The 15,582-nt window shown below is 46.2% G+C and overlaps 1 protein-coding gene across 1 annotated transcript; it reads right to left on the bottom strand.

Moving 5' to 3' along the window:
- Positions 1-342: 342 nt before the first annotated feature.
- Positions 343-15,080, bottom strand: HTATSF1 (HIV-1 Tat specific factor 1). Its single transcript, XM_058712527.1, has 10 exons — positions 14,945-15,080; positions 14,519-14,764; positions 12,587-12,767; positions 11,886-11,933; positions 11,003-11,157; positions 8,687-8,850; positions 7,270-7,369; positions 3,991-4,080; positions 3,079-3,216; positions 343-2,600 (listed from the first exon to the last, which is right to left on the bottom strand). The coding sequence occupies exons 2-10, from the start codon at positions 14,702-14,704 to the stop codon at positions 1,362-1,364; spliced, it is 2,301 nt and encodes a 766-aa protein (XP_058568510.1). The 5' UTR covers positions 14,705-14,764; positions 14,945-15,080; the 3' UTR covers positions 343-1,361.
- Positions 15,081-15,582: the final 502 nt, after the last annotated feature.

Genomic DNA, 15,582 nt, shown 5'->3' with positions numbered 1-15,582 from the left:
AGGGAGGGAGAGAATCCCAAGCAGGCTCCAGTGTCAGCACAGAGCCCGAGGAAGGACTTGATCCTGTGAGCCACAAGATCATGACCTGAGGCGAAATCAAGAGTCCAATGCTCAACCGACTGGGCTCCCCAGGCGCCCCAGTAAATTTCTTGAGCTGTTTTACCGATTTATCCCTGGTGAAAATCCTGAGATTTAAGAAATCCCAGACATTAAAAAAAAAAAAAAAAAAGAAATCCCAGACATCAACTACAAAATTCTCAGCTTTGGCTTGAAACAGAACTTTTTTTTTTTTTTTTTTTTTTTTTGGTCTCAAGAGGGTAATGATTACACTTACAGACGGTATAATGAAAAAGCACCAAGGCAGTTTATTTTAATGCTTCTAATTCACGAGAGTAACTTCTTAATACTACATCAGAAGTCAATTCACCAATACTGAATCTGGAAAGCACAATGAAGAAAGACTCCAATTTTTATTGGGACTACACAACTGAACACAGTACTAGCCACCATGAATGTAGAACAAAAAGCCGAAGTATGCATGACAAAGGTAGATCTTAAACTCCAGGGGATCCATAAACCTCTGAAAAGTGTATACAAAAAAAAGCCGTGTAGTGTGTGCATCCATTTTTCTGGGGAAAGGTCTCATAACTCTAATCAGCTTCTAAAGGGGCCCCAACAGTACACAGATTTCTAACCTCCTCCGTATTTCCAATGAATGGAAGCTGTGGGCCTCAGGAAGTTCATTTTTGCACATCTACGAGTCAATTTCCGGGGGAAGAGGGTGAAAAACGAAAACAATTATCAAAGTAACTTGCAAGGACCGGGCAGGGAAAAACTCCAGAGTGTTATCTGCTTTATAAGTTTAGTAACATGTTCTGGTTTAGGGAGGGGAAGTGGGGACGTAAGTTCTAGCGTAAGCGGGAAGCACGACGACTCCTACGGGCTTTTTCAAATCCTCACAAAAACCACACTTTAGTAAGAATTAAGCAACAGCGAGAATTTCAAATGCAATGTAACGCCGAGTCCTCTTATCAGTTTCAGCATATTAACAACTTATTTTTATTTTTGAGTATCACAAACTTCAATCAGAATAGTTTAAAAAACATTATTCTGCATGCAACTAACAAATCAGACGAAGGACAAAGTACCCAGCTTACTTGCATTATATTATGAAGTTTTAACTCAACGGCCAATGAACACAGGTTTAAAATCATTGAGTACAGGTACGATGAAAACGTCACTGCATTACTCTGATGGCACCCTACCACGAGGCACGTGTGCATGTAACACTACTAGCAACTGCCCTGGAGCACAGGCAGAATGGAGCCAGGGGAAGCTCCCTACAAAGCAAGTGTAAAGGATTAAATGTCGTCTTCGACGTCGTCATCGCTACTGAGGACAAAGCTGCTGCCTGTGGACAGGGGCCCCTCCTCCTTTGCGTTCCCCAGGCCCCTCGCTGTCCCTCTCTCGTCAGAATCGTCGAACAGCTTCTCGTTGGAATCTTCATCTTCAAAGAGTTTCCCGTTGGAATCATCCTCTTCGAACATCTTTTCATCCACGTCTTCATCTTCCTTTACCTCTACGCCCTCCTCGTCTTCTCTGTCGTCTGAATCTTCAAACATCTTCTCGTCGGCGTCTTCGAGGCCCTTTTCGTCGGCATATTCCTCGTCCTCTTTTTCGTCGGACTCATCGTCAAAGACCTTCTCATAGGTGTCTTCCCCTTCTTCCTTTTCATCGGACTCTTCGTCAAACTCTCTCTCGGAGACTTCCTCGTCGAACACTCTTTCAGAGCTGCTATCTCCAAATTCCGATTTGTCAGAGTCATTGTCTTCGAACTCCCTGTCGAGAATGTTTTCACCGAATTCCTTGTCGGAGCCATCCTCTTCGAAATCCTTCTCGAGGCCATTCTCCTCAAATTCTTTTTCGGAGCCATCTTCAAACTGCTTTTCAGAGCAGTCTTCTTCGGATTCCCTTTCGGAGTCGTCTTCTTCAGACTCCTTTTGGAGGCTCTCCTCCTCCTCACCCTCCTTGTTGGGGCCATCTTGATCGGACTCCTTTTCAAGGCCGTTCTCTTCGTAATCGTTTTTGAGCCTCTTCTTTTTGGATTCCCGTTCGGGGCCATTCTCTTTAGACTCTGTCTTGGGACCACCCTCTTCAAACTCCTTTTCAGGACTGCCTTCTCCAGACTCTCTTTCGGGGTAGTCTTCCTCACGCTCTCTCTTGGGACAGCCTTCCTCAGACCCTGTTTTGAGGCAGCTTTCTTCAGATTCTTTCTGGGGGCAGCCTTCGGCCTCTTTTTCGGGGCCACTTTCTTTGGCACCTTTCTCAGAAGCATCTCCTTCAAATTCTCCCCCATCTTCGGTTTTTTCAAACTTCTTTTCATCTAGAGGCTCTTCAAATGCCATTTCAGTGGTGGCCTCTTGTGCATTCATCTTAGACGTGCTAGGGTGCTCTGAAAAATGCCTTACTCCGGAAGGCCCTGCCCTTTCCGAAGCACAGATGGAATTTGAACGCCGAAGGCCTCGGTTGGCCTCGGGAGCATTGAGGAAAGCCTCCCATCCTCTCAGCCTTTCCTCCCTTTCTCTTGTGGTCTCTTCCACCTGTGGAGAAACGGGAACTGCCATCAAAATAAGTTTTAGGCAAAAAGAAGTGACGATCTCTCTGCATGCTTCTGATAGTGACGCAAGTACCCGATCTTATAAGGCGTCTCTTCTTAGGAAATCAGAGCATTCCTCTATCTCCGGTTTGCAAAACTTTAACGTCTTGATTAACTAGAGTTGATTTTAACATCGCTTGAATAAATGCCCAACACCACAGTACTCGAGATGTCTCACCAACGAAACCGGTAATATTTGAACTCTGCCTGTAATTTACTTATCACCATTCTGAGCACGCCTCCAAATTTTAGGCTTCTAAACTGAAGACTAAAACGTTTTTCTTTCGAGGCTCTGAATGCATAGTATTATTTAGAAGAAATACTGTTACCTTAAACAGATTCAACGGAACCCAAAGGACCACGAGCCCAGTATTTGTTGGTAATGAAACAACTGCTGTGCCCTTGACAGTTACGGAATTTACCTGATAATCTGTAGTCCCATCCCACGCTTGCGCAGTGATCTGACGGCCGCCAAACCACCTTCCATCGAGAGTCTGAATACAATAATCAGCTTCCTCTGGATCTCTGAAGGACACGGAGGCCACACCATCTGGGTGTCTCTAGAAAGACAAGAGAAGGAATGAGACAATTAAAAATAAAATGCACGCATTTCACAAAACAGGCGCGTAGTGCTGGTGGTGGTGTTCTGATAACCTGAGCTTAAACGTTTTCTGTACGAAGCCTTTCTTCCTTTGGACCCCAGCCAGTGACCTGAAGCTAGCGGCTGCTTTAGCTTAATCTTGTCTATCAAGAACCGAGCAGGATGTCCTTGGAAATGTTTCTACTGACAACCCTGTCTAAAGAGAGGCAAGATGGCAGAGCTGTTAACGAGTGTAGACTCTCAAGTCAAATAGCCCCAGTGGGGCTCTGCCACTTAGCAGCTGGGTGACCTTGAGCAAGGTGCTCGATCTAGCACCTATCACCCATCTACCGCAAAGGATCATGAGGGATTAGGCGAGGGAACGTGTAACGTAACTCGTGTGCAATCGATAAATGGTGGCTCTTTTCATTATTCTGTGTCACTCTTGGACGTAAAAAACGGGTAACAAGGGGAACATACCGAAAAATATTTTGCTGGATTGCTCTTCGAATATGGAGGAGAATGATTCACAAAGAGGCGGAAATAAGGGCAAACAGGAAACCACCAAGTCTCACACATCTTTCTCGTGCTTTCTTTCATCTGACAGTATCTGACCATCCAGTGAAGCCCTGCCTTGCAATCCAAGCTCATCTAATTATTGCTAACAGATGACCACCACTAGATGGCAGCCACGAGTCTAAGATTTGGGGCCCGCTGACCTCTGGGAATAACTTACTAAACCGAAAGGACTTACATCAAAGAGAAGGAGCTTCCTAATTTGTCCGAACTTTGCACACTCCACTCGAAGGTCTTCTCTGATCTCGTTCAGCACCAGTGGATCGTCCTGCAAGAAACACACGCGATTAAAACGGGCTTTGCCCCCTTCTGTAAGTACACATCCTGAGAATCGAAGTTCTCGCTCTGACCAGCCAACAAACAAACAAACAAACAAACAAACAAAAAGAGGTTTTGCGTAAAATTAGCTATTCTTGTCTAAGGTCTACAAAATTCTAACAAGTCAAATGCCACCTCAGGCCGGCCCAGCTTTAAGACGGCTGGACCAATGCCTCTACTTTACTGACTGAGGGAAATCAGGATTCTAGTAAAAACATACAAAAACTGGTTCAAAATATTTAATACATTTAGGCGGGATTCCACTGTTGGGGGTACGGGTGGGGTGGGGGGGGAGTAGCATCCTTTTCTTTATTTCCATAGCAAAGTCTCGGGCCTTTCCTACGAGGATATCAAATTTGAGCCAAAATCTTCCTGTATCTCCCTTTTCATTTATACCAGCTTGAAAAATGAATATATCCTCACCGCTGTGTAGTATCCTGAAGCTTAAAGAGAACAGTTCCCTCCCGTAGGAAAACTCTTTAACAGAACTGAAAATGGAAATTTTCAAAAGACAACGCTTGGCAGGCAATGGGCTGGAGACTAAAAAATCAGACTGATGCACTGAAACCTTCTGCACGACTCTCCTAACTTTTTCCCAGGGTGGTGTTTTGTTTTCCCAGGAAGAAATAAACCATATTTCTAATCTAAACCTACACTGGCCAAGACGGTGGCCACTAATCACATGTGGCTACCGAGCACTTAAAATGTGGCTAGTTCAAACTGAGCTGTGTTCCAAGTCTGAAATGAACACCAGATTTTGAAGATTTGCCACTAAAGGGGGAAGAAAAAACCGCACAATGTAACCCATTGATATTTTACATAACATGTTGAAATTAAAAATATTTTGGATATATTGGGTTAAATAAATTCATCATTAAAATTAATTTCCCCTGTCTCATGTTATATCTTTTTTTTTAACATTTATTTATTTTTGAGAGACAGAGAGACACAGAGCGTGAGCAGGGGAGGGGCAGAGAGAGAGGGAGACACAGAATCTGAAGCAGGCTCCAAGCTGTCAGCACAGAGCCCGATGTGGGGCTCAAACTCACAAACTGCGAGTTCATGACCTGAGCTGAAGTCGGGACGCTCAACCGACTGAGCCACCCAAGCGCCCCTCATGTTATATCTTAACTGTGGCTACCAGAAAAATTTATTATTTATTTTTTTTTTTTTTAATTTATTTTTGGACAGAGAGAGACACAGCATGAACGGGGGAGGGGCAGAGAGAGAGGGAGACACAGAATCGGAAACAGGCTCCAGGCTCCGAGCCATCAGCCCAGAGCCTGACGCGGGGCTCGAACTCACGGACCGCGAGATCGTGACCTGGCTGAAGTCGGACGCTTAACCGACTGCGCCACCCAGGTGCCCCTACCAGAAAAATTTAAATCACACATGTGGCTCACATTCTATTTCTATTGGACAGCGCTGGTATACATAATGAGAAACTTACATGTGCATCGAGATTTTGACTCGTCATCTCCTAGTATTCAAATTTGCCAGGCATTTATTTATTTACTTATTTATTTTTTGAGAGCGAGAGTGAGTGAGCGTGTGTGAGCAGGGGAGGGGCAGAGAGAGGAGAGAGACAGAGAATCCCAAGCAGGATCCACACTGTCAGCACGGAGCCTGATGTGGGGCTCGAACTCACAAACCATGAGGTTATGACCTAGGCTGAAATCAAGAGTCAGACACTTAACCAACGGAGCTGCCCAGGTGCCTCTATCTATCTATCTATCTATCTATCTATCTATCTATCTATCTATCTTTCCATAATGTCTACACCCAACGTGGGGCCTCAAAGCCACCACACGGAGCTCAAGAGTCACACGTTCTTCTGACTGAGCCAGCCAGGTGCCTCCAGACATGCATTTTTAAATAAGGCTTTGGAAAAAAGAAACCAATAAATAAATAAATGAGGCTTTGAATAAAATACCGGAGACCCTCTGAAGTTACGTTAAATATCTTAGTCTTCACATTGTTCACCCTGATACCAAAGAGTATTTCTTAGGCAGAGTGTTTCGAAGAGCGTGCATGTGTACACGTGTGGTTTTTAAACATTTGCCATTATCACCGCAAAGCCTGAAGCAGTTCTGCTCTATTTCAAGCTTCTCCAGAATTCTACTCAGAAGAGACATCGAACGTTACGTATTGTCCACGTGTCTCCCGAATGATCTCAAAAGATACGCAGACCCCACAGGTGCACAGTGAACCCCATCACATCGCTATCGGCTGGGCTGGAGCTCAACAGACCATTCCGGGGTCCTCTCGGAGGGGGCTACAAGGAAAGGGCCATTCTGTTTAAATGCACAGAAGGGCTCTGGTTGCAACCGGATCATTTGTAAACCTGGAATTTTACGTTATGAACGTTTTTTTTTCTTCTTCTGTAGCTTGTTATCTTTCCGTTTGCTTACCTTTTTACCTGTCACCTTTCTCGACCTTATGTGTAACTGGTTATCATGAATTTCAGAACCCAGGCAGGGAATGAAGAAAAGTTCTTTCACAAACGAGCCCACGGGTCTACGCAAGGACACGACGAGAACAGGAGGCGGGACGCGGCACGAGGCGGCCCGGTTGGCGAGGCTATGTTTATTTGCGGTTCTTAGAATTGTACACGGGCGTTAGGTATTGCAAAGTCCTCCTGATAGCCACAGAACAATTCTGTCCGAGTTGCATCTGGAAGAACAAACCTTCCCTACGTCAACACCAGGAGCTGTATTTCCTTAACCTGACGTTTCTTGAAGGATCAGACTTTCAGTACCAAAGCGAGGCAGGTGCTCATTTCTGGGTGTGAAATGACGCCCCACCCAGAGCAGCCCGTACTTGCCGGACGGCGCTCAGAATCTACAAGCAGCGCCCAGAAATCTTTCCGTGATTATATTTTTAATGATTTCCCGTAAGCAGGGAGCTGCCACCTGCAGCCGCAGTGTGGGCGCCCCCTGGGAGACAGCTCAGGGAGCCCTAGGCTAACCACGGGAAAATCCGAACACTGCGGGGGACTCTTGGCTCCGTCTTCCTACCTTGCCGACCGCGTGGACGCAGAGGGTGCGGCACAAGACAGACGGGGCGAGGGGAGCTCTGGGTTCCCTTGGGGACAAACAGCACAACCAGCGTATCCGTCAGTGAGAATACCGCCTCCTACCTCAAAATCCATCGGATGGAACATATTCTTGATGATGACAACTCGTTCGTGGCGCATTCGGGACGGGCCAGCTGTTCTCTCGGGTCTCCAGTCCAGCTGCCTGGTGCAACAAAGCAGTAACAAGAAACTCAATTTTGTTTCATACTTGTGGGAGAGAAGACGAGGAGTTGTTACAGTAATCCTCTACAGCGTATTTAAGGACGTTAAAGATGTGATTCCACAACAACAGTCCTATTCAGAGAACTGTCTAAAGTAAAAATAACGGGTGGGTCAAAGACGGACCCAGTGTCTTGAAATCCCCAGGACGTATCTTTTTTTCAGAACTGCTGTCTGGTCACAAACATTCCATGGAGACTCCTGTAAAAGTGCTGGCTATTTAGCATTTATAACTATCCAGTATTTACGACTATGCTCTGAGGGCAAGAAACGTGTTCAAATCGTATTGGTTTTTAGCCGTTTTATGATGGCGAAGAACCAAATGCATTGAAATATGTGAACATAAAATCTGTTACAACCTTAAATTTTATTGACAGTATTTACAAAATTGGTAGGTATTTAGTCCACTCGTTCCCGTAAAAACGATAGGACATCACAACTAAATGCTTTCTTGATCCTTTTACCGCTGGTGTGAGCGTAGTGTTAGAAGCGTTATCAGAACTCACTCTGAGAAAACAAAGCACTTATCCTTTTGGCTAACTGCTTAAAACTAGCAGATTTCAAAAAGCATATTCCCCAGCCAATTGGAGTGGTAGAAATTTGATGACATCACGTATACACCACGGACAACCACACGGTAAATATAGTGATAAAAGCTATTGTTTCCTGGGGCACCTGGGTGGCTCAGTCCGTTGAGCGTCTGACTTCGGCTCAGGTCACGATCTCACGGTTCGTGAGTTCGAGCCCTGTGTCGGGCTCTGTGCTGACAGCTCAGAGCCTGGAGCCTGCTTCGGATTCTGTGTCTCCCTCTCTCTCTGCCCCTCCTCTGCTCTGTGTGTCTCTCTCAAAAATAAACATTAAAAAAAATTTTTTTAAAAAGCCATCGTTTCTAATTTCCAACACCTATCAACGAGCCCATAGCCTACACATACCGCGTTACCTCCTAGTGTAGCTGATGTCCATTCGCACCAAAAGTGAACTACTGGCTCTGATATAGCAACCTCAACTGCTTTATTTAATCCGATGTTCAACTTCTTCCAAAGGGTCTCACTCAAGCTCACGTCGTATTACGGATAAACACACCAGAAGATAAAAACACGGCCAGATCATCCTACCGCACAGATCACCGAAGCCCTCTGACAATCTAATTAAGCAATAATTCAAAGGTGTATTTGATGGAAGAAAACTAGGTGGCTCTGCCAAAAACGTGCTCTCGGATATTTACAAGAAATCTTTCAAAAAGGAAAACAAAACCACAAACTTTTGCTGCAGAGACAGCTTTTTCTTGTAGTCTTTGCACTTCTTCTTCTTCTTTGAGGCATCATATTCCCCCTTCAGCTGAAACGTTGCCACTTCGACATGTAGCTTGTAGCCTCGAATTTCATCTTCATCCAAAAGTTTTAATGCGAGATCCACGGACTCCCTCTTTATAAAGGTAAAATGAGACAGTCAGGAATTTGCACACTCACCCGAAACCTCTGGGAGCTTTTCTTGGTGAATGAGGACTACACACACAATCAAGGTTTCATCACTAACTACCTCCTTTGAGGTAAAGAAGCAGAGAGAATGCCGTATGAGGAAACCTGCACTCTGGACGCGGCTGTCCCCCAACCAGCTATGTGAACTTGGGCAAGGTATTCAATTTCTTCATCTGTAAAATGGGAAGAGAAATGCCTTCTTTGCAGGGTGCTTGATAAAATTAAGAGGAAGAATGCACATAAGAGACAGGGACTGGCATGGAGTGGGTGCTCGATGAATCACGTCGTTATTGGAATAGTAAGTAGTGCTGTCCCGTGGAGTCTCAATGTCTCAATGAGGCAAATGGACCCGCGTGACTTCTAAGGTACCTTCCAGTTTTAAAATGCTAAAACAGTCCTCCTTAAAAGGCTAGATGCCTCAAGAACTGGGAAGAGCACAGCCAGCTGTTAATTTTTTTGTTCACCAGTTAAAATGGAGGTCTGTGAGACAGTGTGAAGGTGATTATCTGACAGCTTGGACATTGAATACGTTTGCGGGTTCTGGGCAAAGGGGGCGGCTGGCGGCCCTACACAGAGTCCGAGATCTGAGGACCTGAGGAGGACACGAAAAGTAACTGAACTCAGCCGCACAATCAAGTGCGGATCCCAGAACAGTGATTTTTTTGGAGCTTAATTTACTGGTTGGCCAACCTTGCGCTGTTACGGATCCTAAAACTGTACATACAAAGTTACTCAAAACCTCGTTTTTCTCTTAAAAAAAAAAAAATGAAAAATCCAATCCAACTGGGGTGCCTGGGTGGTTCGGTCAGTTAAGCTTATGACTGTTGGTTTCGGCTCAGGTCGCGATCTTGCGGTTTCGTGGTTTTGAACCCCACGTCGGGCTCCGGGCTGCCAGCGCAGAGAGAGGGATTTTCTCCCCCCCCCCGCCCCCCCCCCCACTTGTGCTGTCTCTGTCTCTCTCGAAGTAAAGAAATAAACAAAAAAAAATTTTTTTTAAGCAAATCCAATCAAACTCTAAGAATCTGTTTACAGATTTTTAATAACCCTTGAAGAACTCGTAAAACCCTCAGCTCTCCTTGTATTTGAAAATTAATAACTGCCTATAATGGTCATACTCACGTATGACCCCGTCACGTTCAAGAACCAGACCCAAAACCTATCTTCCGGAGAGCTGTCAGCTTAACCCTCCCCCTCCCCCCCGTCTGATTTCACTGAAATGTTGCACACTCGCAACACACGTGTGGTGTTGATACTGTTGTTGGGTCACTACCATTTTACTGCGTTAATTATTTTTCCCCTTCCATGACATGGGTACCGGGCATCAATGTGCCCGCTGCTTCTGTACCCTGCAGTCACGTAGAACGCGTGCCCCTAAGGTGAGAGGCGTTCCAGAAACAATGACTACCTTTGACTCGGGGCTTTCCCTGTGCAATTTATGCTACCACGGACACATCAAGTTCTGCAAGTTTCTATCAATACCGCCCTCTCTTCGCTCCCATCAAAAATGCATCTCAAAGCAGTAAGCGGACCCCACCATCTCCTTTAGGGTCTAATTCAGGGCTCAGAAAACTTCTGCAAAGGGCCAGCTGGTCGATATTTTAGGCTTTGTGGGCCACGTGCTGTGTGCCTCAACCACTCAACTCTGCCGCTGGAGCCCGAAGGCAGCCACAGACAAATGAGGAAACGAATGAATGAATGTGGCCACGTCCCAGTAAGACTTCATTTACAGAAACAGGCAGTGGGGCTGGAGTCTGCCAAACCTTGGTCCAATTCATTCCAGGGGGCAAATAAAATGTTACTGGCTTTCTTTTCTTTGTGGATTTTTAAAATGTGTTCTGAGCAGACTTTATGCCTATACTCCTAGAGAGATCTCTGCAGTGAGAATCCTTTCAAGACAAAAGTAGCACTTCAGTCACAGGACTTACGTAACACCTTGACCTGGTAACGTACTTTCCTAAAAGAACAATAACCTCGCCGACGCGATACACACAGGCGCAATCTGAAATTTCAGTTTTCTTTCGCATCCTGTTTTGAATAGTTCTCAGGCCTGGTTCCTGAGTTACACATGGAACGACGAGAAACTTGACCACATAACTAACCTTCAAATAACAGCAAAGACCATCTCCTTTAAGATTTCCTTGGTTATCTTTGTAAAGCTTGACCTTAAATTCTTCTGTTTGAGGATCTCTCATAATAATGCCAAACTTGGACATGAGCTGTATAAATTCATCCACTGTAATGTCTGGAGGCAAACCTGTAACATGAGGGGAAAAAATTACAAAGGCATGTACAATGACAGTGAGGGCTATGTAAGCATTCTACCAGCTAGAAATCTACAACTCAAAAAAAAAAAAAAAAAAAAAAAAGAAATCTATAACTCAGATGAACATAATTTCCTTTTTTTTTTTTTTTTTTTTTTTTCCTAGAAAGAGAGAGCGAAAGCGAGAGTGGGCCAGGGAGAGGGGCACAGGGGGAAAGAGAGAGAGAATCTCAAGCAGGCTCCATAGTCAGCAGTGCCCGATGCGGGGCTCCCGTCCCATGACCCTGGGGATCGTGACCTGAGCAGAAACCAAGAGTCAGAAGCTTCACCGACTGAGCCACCCGGACGCCTCACAATTTTGATTTTCTAAATGCATGTAAAAAATCTCCCAGCTACAGAATTGAGGAAATTTCATGTTTTCATGTATTCAAATATACATTAAAATCACGGTTTGCTTAAGCCTTGTATCGCTGAAGGGGCAAACTGTTCTAAGTTACGTAAAGCAGACCCAAAGCATGCAAAGTTACACACAACTTAATTTTTCTCAGCTCTGTAACTAACAAAAGCCAAATTCCTCACAAATGCAAGCAGTCGAACAAAAAAGTGACACAATGATAAAAAACCAACAGATTTTAGAAAAGCAGAAAACTAAAGAGCACTTTGTGAAAAAAAAAAATCTCAAAACCAGGTATTTTCTTTGCTTTGTTTGAGGGTATACGTACCAGACACATACACATTTGTATTTCTGTCTTCTTCAACATGAAACCATCCTAAAAATGAAAAAAAAAAAAAAAAAAAAAAGAACACATGCAAGAAAAGGTAAGAGTCACACTATGAAACCAGGACAATGTGGCAGTTTCTTGAAACTTCCAGGACTCTTTTCTTATCCTTAGCACAAGAGAGACCGACTCAAATCACTGTCCAGCTTTCAAAGTACTGGATCTTTTGACACACAGTTCCAGAACCCTGTCTGAAAAAGTATGGCTCGTTATCTCGGTTCTTTATGCTTCTCATACTGCCTTAAAAAGACACTCATCCTTGAGCTGACTTTAGGCTGGGGCATGTGTAAGTTGCTTCTGACTCTGATCTCTGTGTTAGACATGGCCAAGCTGAGACAAAATTGCCTTGAGTTCAATTTAACTCAAAACGTGTAACAAAATTACCTTACAAGCAGAACCTTTGATAATCCCCTAACAATAGCTCTAGTTTGCAGAGGAGGAAACTGAGGCACAGAACTGCAACAGCCTACCCAATGCCCACGAGTTAGTGCGAGAGCCAATATATGAACCCAAATAATCGTATTAAAAACCCCTCATTTTATGCCTCCTTCAAGCTGGTATTATTCTCCCAACAGTAACTATATATGCACATAACTAACATCAAAATTTTTCACATTCCTGTTTTGCAAGTTAAATCCACTTGCCTGATTCGGCCTTTCTCTTTTCTCCCCTCTTTTTGGGATCACTGGGTTCAGGGGTTTTTCTTTGAGGAGGTTCTTCTGCAGTCCTGGCAGTGGCTTCTTGTGCATTTGCAGTGGAGCTAGACGCCCCATCGTTAGAAAAGCCATAGTTGGCCTGATACGTAGCAATGAAATCTTCAGTGATCTAAACAAAAAATTCAGCACACACACATACAGAAATTCAAAAATGTTTTCTTCCCAGAAAAAGTTTAATATTGTGTTAAATGGCAACACGGTTATACAACTGGACCCAGAAGTGTTTCTGCAGATAACGGCTGTAGTGATTACAGTGTAAATACAAGAAGAGTCACCTTACACAGAAAAGGTGCCTAAAATGATTAAAAAAACAAACAAAAAAAGACACGGGCACTTGGGTTATCAACACGAAACTCTGAGACGCTACTGGCATTTTAAGTGATGTTGGCCCGGTTTCTAGTTGTTTCATTTATAAATCACTACCTCTCTACGGTCTACTTGCCGAAGGCTAAAGTACATACAACAAAGGAAGGAGCAGATAACAATAAAACAGAACAAAAACCAACCGTCAACTAAGAATCTAACAACGGAATCCAGTTTTCTTTTGCTACAGAGATACACAGAAGCGTACGCACACCAAATATCTGAGTATCAGCGCGCAGAGAGGACGCAGAATGGGACTGATTCGCTACACAGAGAATAAAGCTAACAATTATAAAACCAAATGCTTATTTTAACTCTTTCACTAATGAAATCACACGATCATTTTAGTGCCAGACCAAATTAAGAACAAATTCAGCTCACATCTACCCTCCTGGCTTTTTTTTTTTTTTTGGGGGGGGGGAAGCACAGGCGCACAACGAAAGAAATGAGAGTTCTATCTTCATTCTGATCAATGTTATGCACATTTAAAACTCCAAGTCTGAAGAGGTATGGGCTTCCATAACATAAAGAGACAGAGTCACAAATGAATCCATGATCAGACTATTGTGAAAAGTACTCAGAAACCAAATCTGCACTGGCATTGGCACCGCAATACAAGCAAAATGAGAAATTTAACAAGGTTGAGGGAATGGAATATATATACATAAATACAAAATGGAAAATAAAAAAGTTGAAATAAGTAATTTTAAGAATAACAGTCAAATTACACAGTGGAGACACGGTTTATATTACCAGCCTGCAAGCTGATTCGTTTGCTTCTGGTATCTTTTTCCACCCCTAGGAGACTTTGATTAACAGGATACTTCCACCGAAAAGTTTACAGAACAAAGTTAACACCAGTTATGTTACTTCCAAGCTGGGATAAGGTACTTAATTTCCAAGCACTCTACACAAATCGACACAGATCTCCGTAACTATTCTTTGCCCCTCTAGTCCTATTCCTGTGGCTATTCGGTTCAAACACACATGCCCAGGGACACAATTCAATAGGAAGGAGAGTTACAAAGTGGACTCCAAAAAGAGATACAAATGGCCACTTCTCCACCCACCCCCCCAAAACCAAGAAGCTGCATTTTGCACACAGTACATCAGCTGAACAAACATCTGAATTTCCTAGGGTAAGTGAGGTTGCCTATCTTAGATTAACAAGTACTAAATTTGCTCTTGGTGTGTTTCCTCTTTGCAATAAAAAGCAGTCACCGATGCAATAACCAACTGTGACCTTCACAGACAAAATTCATAAGACATAGAAAAACCTTAAGAATTAAATTGCATTTAAGGCATCTCGTACCGATTTACGTTTCTCTACACACCGGTTCTGCAACAGACACAACAAAAAGAAACGTCGCGACCCGTGGCGGAGGGGGGGGCGGGGGCGCTAACTCGGGACCTCAGCAAAGAAAACGGAAAAGGGACGCCCCGCGAGGGCTGGCCAGGAGGGCCCGCTCTGCAGTGGCGCCCGCGCCACGCTCCTACCTTGGGGAACCAAGCCTTCTTGTCCAGGTCCCACTCGTACGGGGTGTCAGCCGGCTGCTGTCCGAAAGAATCGGGCTGTCCGTCGGGTTCCTTCTGGGTGTCAGCGTCCTTGGCATCGCCGTACAGTTCTTGCATTCGCAACTGCTCGTCAAACTCGTCGTTCCCATCCAAGTTGTTGCCGCTCATGTTGCCGACTTGGGAAAGGGACGGTCCCGGCGAGCGTGGAGGCCCAGATGCTGCCGGAGGCTACAGAGAAAGGGAGGGTCGGCCGCGCTCGGCCCGCGCCCGCCGCCCCCCGGCACGCCTCCCCGCGGCGCCCCAGCAGCCCCCGGGAGATCGGGGCCGCCCGGCGCCCCACACCGCCCCCCTCGCCTCCCGCCCGCTGCGCGCGCCGCTCGCTGGCCGCCTGGCCGCGCCGCCGCCCACCTGGCTCGCTCCGCGGGGCCTCGGCGCCGCGGCTCGACCCCGGCTGTGGCAGGAGCGCGCACGCGCACGCGCGCCGCCGCCGCCTTCGCCGCCGACCCGGTCCGAGGCGCTCGCGGCCCCCGCGGCTCGCGCGGCACGGTCTGGAGCTGGCTGGCCGACTGGGGCCCGCTCAGGCTGACGCAGTCGCCATTGTTGGCGCGTCGCGACGTCGCGGGTCGCGCCGACACGCCTCCGGTGGCGTCAGAAACCGCCGACGCGGACGGGAGGGCGGGCGAGCGGGCAGGCGGCTCAGGGGCCCGGAGGCGGGGCGTCAGGGGGCTCGCTGGTGTGGCGCGCAGCCGTCCAGCCCCGCTGCCCACCCGGGCCTCCTGGGCTGGCGGCGCGGGGACTGCGGGGGGCCGCGGCGCCTCGGGACCTTGGGCTCCGCGGGGGCCGCGGCGGGCGGTAGCAGGAGGCGTGGGAACGTCCCCCCTCGGCGGGCGCCATCTTGGGAGAGTGGATGGGGCGGGCGGGGCGGCTCTGCGTTGCTGCCAAGAAGACGGGCCTCCTTCCCCTCTTCCGCGTGGGAAACGTGGCTTTGGCTCGTTTCTTTATGATTTCCCCGGGATCGACGCCGGCTCTGGTTCATCTTCGTAGCC

The sequence above is a fragment of the Neofelis nebulosa genome, chromosome X (genome assembly GCF_028018385.1).
Source record: "Neofelis nebulosa isolate mNeoNeb1 chromosome X, mNeoNeb1.pri, whole genome shotgun sequence".
NCBI lineage: Eukaryota > Metazoa > Chordata > Mammalia > Carnivora > Felidae > Neofelis > Neofelis nebulosa.
The sequence above is the reverse complement of the archived record's forward strand: the minus strand, read 5'-3'. Positions and strand labels throughout refer to the sequence as shown.